The sequence below is a fragment of the Protopterus annectens genome, chromosome 13.part0, assembly GCF_019279795.1.
Source record: "Protopterus annectens isolate FY-2018-M chromosome 13.part0, PAN1.0, whole genome shotgun sequence".
Classification (NCBI taxonomy): Eukaryota; Metazoa; Chordata; order Ceratodontiformes; family Protopteridae; genus Protopterus; species Protopterus annectens.
Window position 1 is genome coordinate 299,781,105 of NC_056747.1, and position 12,559 is coordinate 299,793,663.

General features: G+C 38.4%; 1 protein-coding gene across 1 annotated transcript in view; it reads left to right on the forward strand.

The window, feature by feature from the left end:
- The window catches only part of LOC122787268 (chymase-like), a 240,637-nt gene that overhangs the window by 104,747 nt on the left and 123,331 nt on the right, over positions 1 to 12,559 (forward strand). Inside the window, exon 2 of the mRNA XM_044053888.1 lies at positions 2,593 to 2,740. Coding sequence (XP_043909823.1) covers positions 2,593 to 2,740 — 148 coding nt within the window. The remainder of the gene's footprint in view (positions 1 to 2,592; positions 2,741 to 12,559) is intronic.

A 12,559-nucleotide genomic window follows, 5' to 3' on the forward strand; every position in this document is an offset into this window, starting at 1 on the left:
TATTTCCATTTTGAAACAAAAGATAAACGAATAAATAATTTAGCTTCTACTTATCTGTAGTGAATTATTAATTTCTTCACATGTATTTGCTTTGTTGTTGCAATTTTTAAGCTACTGCTTTGCTATACAGATGTGCCCCTTTAAGATATTGCATTATACTGACCATCCATAAACAGCACATAAGCACTCCTATTCTGTATGTTGTGAAAGAAGACAACCAAGGTTTGTGTAACCAATTCATTTAATGACCCAACAATTCAGTTAAAAACACCAATCCAAAAAAAATGATGTTACGACTAACAGTTAAGCACTTTTGTTCCTTACTTATTGAACTTCATCAGAACTAAATTAATTAATTAATTGATTAATTAATTAATTAAAATTGTCACTTATATAAGGATGGAGGTTCTGATACTGTCCCACTTAAAGGTAAATATACACTGATTTAAGTACATTCACTCATAATTTTTTATTAGCTATTTTATTAAAACAATCAAAAAAATTACACCATTACCCTGTAAAACTTAAACAGTTAAGTGTAACTCACATAATGTGACCAAATTACAAAAAAATAATCTAGCAACTAGAAGCAGTCTTATATCACAATTTAAGAACAGGAAGTATAAACTTGTTATCATTCACCGACTTTGATATTATTAATTTGTCACTACTATTTCTTCTCCACAAGTAAGTGATAAAGATTTTAATCATTTTTACACATTCAACTGATTCAGGTTAGCAGCGAGGTGTCTTAAAATTTTTAATTCTTGTATCACATTTCAGTGTTTTCATACTTTCTAATATTGAATCTCAGCTTTCATGCCTTGTAGCACTCTTTCCCTTTATTATACATTCTGCATGTTAGTCATGTCCAGCAAGATGCAAGATACCCCTTTTCCCTCCCTCTTACTGTTATTCTTGCACGATGAGTAACCATGTTGTTGCAGAATCCCCTGCTGTTAATAGCCAGGGACCCCCTGGTTTTCATTCTCTTGAGCATTTCCAAAGCATTTGCCCAGAATCATGGGTACCACTAATGAGAACTCATCTTGTTTCTTTTAGATTTTCCTTAGGCCACTGTGTTTGTTCGCAACTAGCAAGATTATCCTTAAAGCCATTACTGTGGCTATTATCTCAAAACATATATGACCAACAGTCTGATTGTCCTGTTCATTGATTGTATAACATATAATTAAATTCTAGGGAAGTCAGACCCATCGTTCTTTATTGGTTGAAAGTTATTTACTAATTATATAATAGTATTAGATTTACTCATCACAATTTCAGTACTCTGTAGCTGTGACAGGAATCCTCCATTTTCATGTTTGTGTCCTGTCTTCATTCCTTTATCATATTGCAGTGTCAGTAGCACAACAGGTAACACTCTTTTCCATTGGTACAGAAGGATGTTGGTGCTACTCCCATGCCAGATAGATAGACTTTTGACATTGCATACTGGGGGGGTGCACTCCTAAGTGTGTCATCTTCAGATAAGACGTTAAGCCAAGGTCCCATCTTCTGAAATTTTAGGTTGCTCAGTTGGTTGTAAAAGATTCCACAAAACCTATTGTGAAAAGAGTCATGAAGTTCTCTAGTGTCCTGGCCAAATTTCCCCTAGTAATGCAAATACCACCTTGGTTCTCCCCTGAAAGAGGCCACTAGCCTGGTAGGACTAGCCTTGTCAATAGAAGATAAATAAATAAAATATCTCACAATACTCTTCTTGGCAATTATTGTTCCTGTTATGGAACTGTAGTCTCCTGCATGCACTGTTGTACCCAGGTAACCAATCAAAACAACAGTTGAAGTCTGCACCATATTCTGCAGCCCTCATACCTCACCTTCACAATTCCTACCCATTTACTGCATTCATATAAAATACAGGAGTAGAGCTTTCTTTACTTTATTTATATTTAAGACCCATGGTAAACGTAAGTCCTAGGAATCCTTTAACATGGCAAGCTTATCTCCTAGCAGTGTAGACAAACATGTACGATACTTCCATGCTTCTGTGAATACAGTTTTGGCCATCACCGGATTCTTTCAAATGTGGCATCATTATGTTTAATCTATTGTGACTAATCTAATGAAAACCTATTTCTCTGCTAATTTAAGCTGTGATGATCTGTGATACAGTGTCTGTTTAGTCCTCTACCCTCTCTTGCCTCTTTCCATAATGTACAGTATCAGAATTATTAAGCCCATTGGTGGTTTATTTGTCTAGTGCTTCTATTCCCACAATACAATGGGTTAATCCACTTCCACTAGAACTCTGCTATTTCTCAGACTCCACCTCTGAGTCCACCTCCTACAATCTGCCAATCACCAATTCCTGCATATCACTGTCACACGGAATTAGTCTTCTCTAATAAGATCACAGTTAACAAAGCCACTATGGCCGTAGACTAAAGTGCTGCTCTTAGAATGACTATCATCAAAGCAATTTATGTTAAAGCTGGATTGATGACAACTGCTAAAGGTGCTAATTTGCCAGAAACGTTAAGTACTTTCATTTTGGTCAACAATTTGTGTACCTATCCTGAAGTTCCACGATGAAATAAGTTAATACTTAAACTTTTTATCATTTAACAGACTCCTTTAATGTTGGTATCATTTATGGACATGAAGCCAAGCCTCATTCAAGACCTTATATGGCATCACTGCAGCACAGTGGAAGACATTTCTGTGGAGGGTTCCTGATTGCAAACCAGTGGGTGATGACAGCGGGACATTGTCATGCGTAAGTACTTTCAATATTTAGTTCTAAACTTTATTTTGTAATAAGTGGAGTTTATTGTCTTCAAACCTAATTTCCAAGTTGGCCATACACAGCCTGAAAAGGGTGTTTGCAAATGAGCATCAGGTATTTCATGGAAAAGTGTTCATAACTGAAACTCTTTATATTACATGAAACGTGCATTGCGTTCTCAGAGATGAAAGAAAATACTGAAAGTACAGACACACAGCGGATGGTTAGGAGCTGGTGTACCTGGAAAGCAAAACTGCAAAATGTGAGAGGCTCCCCTGATAGGATGTTACAGAAAGAAAATCAAAACTATACACATTAATGCAAACTAGAAAGCCAATGCTTTTTCTTCAGCTTATGACATATTAATATGCTGGTGTATAATTAATAGAAACAATGAAATCATAACATTTAATTAGTAATGTGAACATATTCAGGACCCTGGAACATACCCTGGAATTCAGAAGCATTGTCTCCAGAATTTCCCTGAGCTCATCCTTGTTTAAATTTTGAATGCAATGCTGCTGTATGATTATTAACAATTAACATAGTGAAAAAAACATGGAAAAATAGCAGCCAATTAGGAAACCTACACACAGCAAGAGTAGGACCCATGGTGAAGGAAGGTATTCCCCAATAGTATGTGAGTAATGCAATACAAATATCTTTGACGTGTGTATGCTCGTCAACATGATTCAGCACATTTACATGTGCAAGAGGTAAGACAATAAAGGCAATTCTTAGACTTAAATGGATTCAGTATGTTAAAATCTACTTTTTGACCAGATTAAAAAGTTGAATGGGTAGCAGTATGAGAAAAGGGGAAGAAAGAACAGGGAAGCAGATAAAGGAAACATTTAAGGAGTGACTAAGATTGTGGAGGAAAAAGTAGGACAACATATTTTGGCAGCACAAGTGCCCATTTTCTCATAAGTTCATAGTTCATAGTTTAGTACTAAGCTAACTGCCCTTGCAAGCCATTTTAAGCCTAGCCAATTATCCCTTGTGAGACTCAAACGCTGCACCTTGTGTTTGTAAGACAAACACCTTAGCCATTAAGCCACCCTCCCAGCCACCTTCTAAATAACAAAGTAAGGTAGGGAAGCAAATAAGGAAAGTAAAAGGGATAGTAAGTAGGTTAGGATACTTAGCAGAGGCACGTGCAGAAACAGAAGGCAGACAAGACTGATAGGTGAGATGCTGATACACTAAATGAGGTGACGACAGACAGAGAAAGGGAAGAGAATAACCGTGAGGAGGTTTAACATATATAGACACAAAAGACAGAGGGGATACTGAGATGGAGATAGGATGGGTGTGACCCTTTGTACTGCCTTACCTGTGTTTGACCCAGTGAGAGTCTAGATACCACCTTGTCTACCTCACTACTAGGTCCTGGTTCTCATGGATTAAAGGAAACGATGGCGAGAGGCTCACAGAGTAAAGGAAAACCAAGGAAAGATCTAATAGAATATTGGGAAAAAACAGGCTTAGAGGGCCTATCAAATTTTGCTGCTGGTGGCATTGGGCAGATGGCATTGGCAGGCTCAACTGCTGTTATCCCTGGTGATGCTGGCTGGTGGGAGCTGGAGGTCTGCACACAGGCACTGCTGCGGATAGTGTTGTATACAAAAGTAAAATAAATAAAGAGAAACAGCATAACCCCCCAAAAATATTTAAAATAAAGGATGGCAACAAAAGGGAAGGGAGAGAATTGCAGACATCCTATGAAATTTTATTTGTTTTCCAGGGTAGAGCACTGATCTCCATGCTCTCCATCTCATGGACATGCAGTATCTGGTTAAGTGACTTGCTCAGAGTCACACAGTTAGGTAAGGAGGATAAGGAATTCAAACCTTTGCACTACCGGACAGCAAGAAACAGCTCATTAACAGCTCCTTAATCCTCTAAGCCATCTGCCAGATTATTAATTATGATAATGTGGAAGGTCAAGTGCAACTGCAATAGTTTTATGAGAAACTATAGTTGAGATTACCAGGGGACTACTACAGATTTAACGATGAAACCCAATATGTGTAACCTGTATATAGTAAGGCAGTTATATGTGCAACTGTATAATAACTACACTATGTGTCATTGTCCTTTGAGGTCTTGTGCTCTGAATAGGCCTAGCTATGATAATGTTACTGCATGGGAATACTGTCATGTCTTTTCCCATGCACTGCAAAAGGTACCCTGTACTTTCCATGCATATCCATATGTATGTATGTATATACTGGTTGCTGACTGGGTCAGTCCTTTTATGCTAGTAGCCATTGCATTAATACCTTGGCAGAGATGCCAGCATTATAATATGGGGATCCACCAGATAGATACAGACAGCAATACAGGCATTAAGCAGCCCAAGCACATTCTCCACTGCTGAGTTTGTGATGGTAGAGATACCACCTTCTCAGGTCACCAGTGGGAGACTTTATTTCATTGCGAGTGTCATCTATGGCCACCAGCACCTGCTAGAAGTAGGTAATATCATACAAAATTCTGCATGGTACTGGTCTCCTCTGTCCTATGCCAGCTTCTTGTAGTGTTCCCCATGGCTGTACAGTGCCATACAACACATTTCTTCCCCCCTCTGCAAGATAAACACCTCATATTCTATAAAAGGGAAAACTCCTCATAAAAGTGTTAAAAGGTTTTGTGGGACTCCTACCCCCACACATTGACTACACCAATATATCAACCCCATCCTCTCTGGGTATAACAGTTCTGAGGTTATAAATCTTGGAGTGAAGAAAAGAGTTTTTGCCTCCATACGTTGGGGCCCTCGCACTTAACATTTGACATACCCTCAGTCAGATAGATCTCATTGGTTTTACAGCAGTGAATAGGAGCTGATGAGAAATTCATCACAACCAACAAATGATGGCAAATGTGCAGAAGAAAAAACAAATAACCCAAAAAGACTGACCGATATGGCAACTTCCCCAAACTTGACAGCCAGCAAACCATCTATGAGTTGAATGCGTTTAACAAAAGTATACAAAAGTTAAGTGCTTTCATTCAGGAAACAATGGACTTCTTCAGCATTAAACTTGAAAATTAAATCACTTCCTTTGATCTAGTTCATATACCTGATGGACTCATGCTCTGAAAGAGATGTAAACTAAACCAAAGAATAAAAAAAAGTGATAAAACTTAACTAGTAAGAAAATTACGCTTTCAAATAAAATCAATAATTTATAACTAAACCAATTTTAGATCTTGTTAAAAATCTCATTTCAAAATCACATAGGTGAATGAACAAATCTGCCTAGCATCTATTATACTAATTAACAAAATCAAGATGTAACCAAAATATATACCTCAGATCCTGATCAGAAGCTAAAAATTAAAACAGCGCACTTTTGTTAATTTGGCCACTCAAAGGTTCAGTAGTAGTGGTGGTATGGAAATGTCTTCATTTAAACTCTGGGGTTTTGCGGCATTTAACCACAGTTGCCATAAAAGTTCTTTATACTCAAGTCTGTTTTCTCATGTCCTCTTAAATCCGTAAAAATTGTAACAGTGTTCATAATTTCTTTTTTTAATAGAGTCTGTTTTTTTATTTTTCATTTTTAACTTGTGATCAGGTTCTATAGTACATATATAGGTTACATATTGATCATTGATTTGAAATAGGTATTGAACTGATCTATTATTGGGAACTAATGTCATGGGTTTTAGATTTAATGAACCTATGAACCTATAATACTGTACTTCATTAATTCTATGGGAGAACATTTTTTTTTATTTTACATCCTATTTAGTGTAATGGATGCTATGCACCTTTGTATACTCGCATATGTAATTTTGAAATGAGATTTTTAACATGATCTAAAATTGATTGTTTAGTTATAAATTATTTTATTTGAAATGGTATTTTTTACTATTTGTTAATGTTTTATCATTTTGTATTGTTTCTTTACATCTCTTTTAAAGCATCAAGCCAACGTGTATGAAACAGAAGTGACGAACATTTAATGTTTAGTTTTGAAGAAGTCGATTGTTTACTAGACAAAAGCTTTTAATAAAAACAATTCATCTTGTGGGTGGTGATTAGGATTGTTGTAGCTTTATAGTTTTGCAAATTTACTGAAAAAATATCTTAAATATATACTATGTTTGTTTATCCCATCTTCTCCACTATTTTGGCATAAAATATCTTCTGAGGTGCAAGATTGTTTTTTTGAGTGTGTGTGTGTGTGTGTGTGTGTGTGTGTGTGTGTGTGTGTGTGTGTGTGTGTGTGTGTGTGTGTGTGTGGTGCTAGATATGCAGAATACATTTTACTGCAACGGTAGGGTGCAAGCTTTGTGATGAATGGCAATTACATGACTGACAAAATATGGTCCTTATCCACAAAGTGCAATAAATAACATATATCTAATATAAGACCTGCACAAACTCTGTTTATTCAGTGGTATAATTTCTTAGTAAAATGTTATGTTCCACAGCTCATACATGTGAGTCCTGGAATACTGAGACTGAATATATAAAAACTGGAGACCTGTACTAAATCTAAAAGAGCTATGTCTCTTAAGTATTCTCTTTTCTCTGAGATATGGCAATCTTGGAGAAGTGTGTGTGTGTGTCTGTGTGTGTGTGTGTGTGTGTGTGTGTGTGTGTGTGTGTGTGTGTGTGTGTGTGTGTGAGTTTGTGTTTGTGTACACACACACACACACACACACACACACACACACACACACACACACACACACACACACTGAGAGTGGAGTAGAATGTGACCCCTCCCCCATAACTTTAAAGGATAACAGAGATTGTCAATATTTGCTGTCCTCACTTAAGTTTCACTGTTTTTTCATAATTCTGGGTTTATTTGTGGATCCTAGATTTACAGTAGGACTGACAATTTTTCATTCTTTTTATGTTTTCTTTGGTTTTCTGAGTTTATAGTTTTGGACCCCCCCCTGCAGAATATCCCTGTATGTATTTTTTAATGAATGGACCTTAGTACATGGGCTGTAGAACTGAGCAATTGAAAAAAGTAATTAATGTGAATATTTTTACTTTGTTTGATATGAACTTTATTTCTGTAGGTACTTTTTTATCTATTGTTTGCATAATTCTGCCAGGTTTAACATTTAAGCAGTATGGTGGGATGACTGTATTGGGAACAGTGGGGAAGATTTTTTTTTTTTTTTCGTTAGAGGCTCATATGATCTAGCTCACACCACTTCTACCTGCACCCAGCTGGCTTATTCATTCCTCCAATAAAGGGCAAGATCCAGGTATATTAACTCCCCAGAAAAGGTGAGAGCCCTACAGCCCATGTGTTCCCTAACTAGGATAAGAACCTAATCAGCTCAGTTTCCCTCAAAGGCAAGAGCAAGGTAAGGAGACATGGGCTGGCACACTTAAGATATAGGCTATCCTTACTCCCCTTCCCAAAGGTGGCTGTAAGATCCATTACTATTGCACTGGGGGGCATTTGCATGCATCCATACTTGCTGACCTCCTGGTTAAGAGTTGGACATCTCACAGCGTGGACATGCTTGTCTCATTTCTGAGGGTCATTTCCTATTGCCCAGCAGAAGTTGCCAGTGTGGTGAGCTGAATCACTTCCCTTTCACCTGCAATAGGTGAGCCAGTATCAGACCCTTACTCCCATCCCTCAGGTGTTTGCGGTGCTAATCGAATACTGGACATCTCAGTCATAGGAGTTTATCCTTGTAAACAGGGGGCAAGTGTTGTCTCCATGGCTTAAAATGGCATGTGTTTGATATTATGGCTTTTGTGGAGTAGGTAGGTACTCACGAGGATGGCTTTGAAGTTGACTATGGTTTCTCACTTACATCAGTATAAATTCTTATACGATAGATGCTTTATTTATGAGTTAAATGGACAGTGAACATGCATTTTTCATGTAATGTGTTTTATCTTGATATGTGAGATTTACGATTCAGAATTATACCATGCTGTTTGCTTCTGTCAATCCTATAAACTGAAAAGATTCATTAGACCTCAGACCTTAGATTTAAATTCCATTATAATATATATTTTAAATAGATTTAGTTCATATTATCAGAAACAAAAAAATTCTCAAGCTGAAAATATCGAATAGCTCAACATCAAAACAATAAGGCAGATTAAAACATCTTTTTTTACAGGAGACAATCCCCATGCAACCTCCACACCCAGTGCTAATTATATCATGCTAGAGTGGGGAACGGGACCATTTCCCCGATCCCCGCAGGTCTACAATTTCACGTTCACTTCTATGCTTTGACATTGTGCACATCAGTCTTTCCAGTTCGATGTTGTCATTTGATAATATGGGCAGTCACCAAATTAACATAACCCTTTTTAAACTAAATAGAAGCACATACTTCTTATGGTGAGTGGATACATATCATCATCTTGACATGCCTGTGAAGCAAAATATGAAAATTATTTCTTATAGGGCATTTTCTTTGTTAAGTACCAAAATAATATTACAACAAAATGGTATATGTAGCTGGAAATTATTATTTTTTGCTGTTATAATCCTTCTGTATTATAAAAGGATACTCAGGTGACATATTCATCTCTTTTACAATAACAGTTTCATAGTCTGTAATTGTGGAAAGGTAATTTCAATTAGAAATGTGATACTCTGGAGCAACTGGTACAAGTGTTCAAAAGAGAAAATGGTTGAAAAGGTGTGGAGTTTTGCAACATTTGCTGAAATGCTGTCAGCCTCATTTGAAAGTATCAGGAACATTCAGTCCCTCTGTTTAACAAATGTTCTTTCAGTTCCATAAATGCATCATTGTCCGTTTCACTAATCAGCAGGTCAAATCAGCCAGACATAAGGCAAATGAACACAGCTCACTGAAACCACATTTGTCAACTTTTCATTAATTTTCCATGGCAACATTTTCAAAAGATCAAGCTCTTTCAGGCTGTTCACACCCACTACAATCCTCCATTCAGTGTATGGGTGCCCATAACAAAGACAACAGCCATAATTTCCAGCACAATATGTATGCGAGAGATTGAAAGACAGAGGAATCGCTCACCCTAGCATCCCCCCCCCCCTGTGGATCTGCAATAATAAATATCTTAAATGCCATCTGACTATTAACATCCATTTACTGGATGAAGTAAGGGTCACTGAAGTAAGACCACTGGTAGCAAAGTCTGGGCATAAACACAAAAAGGTACTTGTTGATAACCCAGCAGTAAACAATAGTAGTAAAACCAAAAACTGCATTACCCAAACTAGAAGTGATTACAGACAAATACTTCAGGCAGCCTTGGTAGTAACCCATAGCTAACCTTGAGTCAGGATATACAAGCCGGGTAAAACACAACACTATAATATGGTCAGTTTTATTTCTTACTCTAGTCAGAAGAAAAACATTCTCGTTCTCTTCACAGATCTAATAATGCCTGTTCTAATGCTATTCAGCCAGATCACAATGTATCCCATATATAAAATTATAGAAAGAAATATTTTTTATATTTGCTCAATGTTTTCTGGAATTCATAAATTCTAATGCCTTGGATCAACTTATTCGCACCCCCACCAGGGGCAGCAGTATCCTAGACCTGGTCATTACCAACATGGACGACCGGTGTTCCACACCAGAGGTCAATTCTTCATTGGTCAGATCCGACCAAAGCTAATCACCCTAGACATCCACATCCCTTCCCCACCCCTCATTAGGGAAACCACAGTAAAAAACTTCTCCAAAGCCAACTTTACACTTCTTAAGATAGAAGTGGCAAACTTCATGACACCCATGCAGACGGACAATAGAGGTATGATTGCTGAATCCTACACAAATGCACTTTATAAGCACTTACACGAGTGCATGGATCGTGCTATCCCTAACAGAACCAAGATGCTATCCTCCAAAAAAAGGAAGCCAATCTGGTGGTCCTCTGCCATAAACAAACTCTACAACAGAAGAAATAAACTGTTGCAAAAAAGAGTAAAATCCCATGACTGGAGGAACTCCCTGGTCATCCTCAGTAAGAAGCTGAGATCCCTCATAAAATCCTCCAAAGCTAGTTATGAAAACAAAATTGCCACTGACTCTAAAGACAACCACAAAGCATTCTATAGCTATGTCAAGAATCTCAATGGCAACACTCAGATCTGTTCTGAGTTACAGCACAATGGCACTAAATATATAGAACCAACTGATATTGCCAACATCCTGGCAGATAGGTTCAGTGCTGACTTTATCCCCCTCTCACCCCCTAGAGAGCCCATCTCTATATCAGAAGAATGTAAAGTTCCTGTAATCGCGGCTGCACAGGCAAAAAACACACTCTCCAAAGCCAAGAACACAGCATCCATGGGACCTGACAATATCCCAGGCTGCATTCTACATGAACTACAGAACAAACTGGCACCCCCACCTAAGTACCATGTTCAATCATAGCCTTACCTCAGGCTTTGTTCCCACTAAATGGCGCACTGTGACAGTTACACTCCACAAAGGGGGAGGCACGACAGACCCTGGGAACTACTGCCCCATTAGCCTGATAAGCCTGGTCTGCAAAGCCATGGAACGTATCATCATGGAACTCATAAACAAAGACAGTGATAATCTCCAAACTCTGGACCCCACCCAGTTTGGGTTTGCAAAAGGCAGATCATGTCTACTAAACCTGATAGACTTCTTTGAAGCAGTCACCAAAGCCATAGATGAGGTTAAGGTGGTTCACACAGCCTATCCAGATCTTGCCAAGGCTTTCGACACCATCCCCCAATCTGGAATTATAGATAAACTCACTAAACTAGGTATAAATCTATATGTCACAAGATGGGTTTCCAACTGGCTGATGGACAGAACCCACACTGTGAAAGTAGTAGATTCCAAATCTGACTTCAGACCAGTGACAAGTGGAGTACCACAAGGTTCAGTCCTGGGTCCACTCCTGTTTGGTATCTACTTCTCCTAAGTACCGGCTAACACAGAAGGTCTTTGGCTAACGAAGTTTGCAGATGACTGCAAACTAGGAGCCATAATTGAAACTCCTAACAATGTGGACATCCTACAAAAGGGCCTCACTGAGACAGATGCCTGGTGTCAAAGCCATGGCCTCAAGCTCAATGTCAAAAAGTGCACTGTCATCCCCTTTGGTAAAAACTCTGTACCCATGAACTACCACATAGGTGGAAGTCTACTTAACACCAAAAGTGTGATGAGACCTTGGGACACAGGTGGACAATAGTCTCTCCTTTGATAATCACATTGCCACAGTGGTCAGGAAATCCTTCTATGTGGCACACCTCATCGCAAAAGGTTTCTCATCCAGAAAAAAAGAGGTCATTGTTCCCCCCCCTACTCACCACTCATTAGACCCATTATAGAGTACAACACCCTTTTTGGTATGCACCTCACAAGACATCTACAACAACTGGAAAGGCCACAGAAATACCTCACAAAAAGGATTACTGGCATCAAACAGATGCCCTACACAGACCATCTCAAAACACTCCAGCTTTACTCCATCGCATATCGCCTACTCAGAGGTGATCTCTGCCTAACATACAAAGCTATATCAAACCCAGAGCTGTTGGACATGCTCCACTTAAAGAAATCCCAATCCCTCCAAGCTACACGCTGTAGAGACCTAAACCTTGTCATCACAATAAACAGAACATGCTGGAGGGATCGATTCCTGTCCCAGAGACTTCCCATACTCTGGAACAGACTACCTATCTATGTCAAACAGACCCCCTCATTAGCACTCTTCAAGAAAAATCTTGATGACTGGATGGGAAATAGGAAATTCACCCCAGGTATCACTTCTGTGGCTCTGCTCGACAGGGGCACAGGAAAATAATTTTCTTGGGT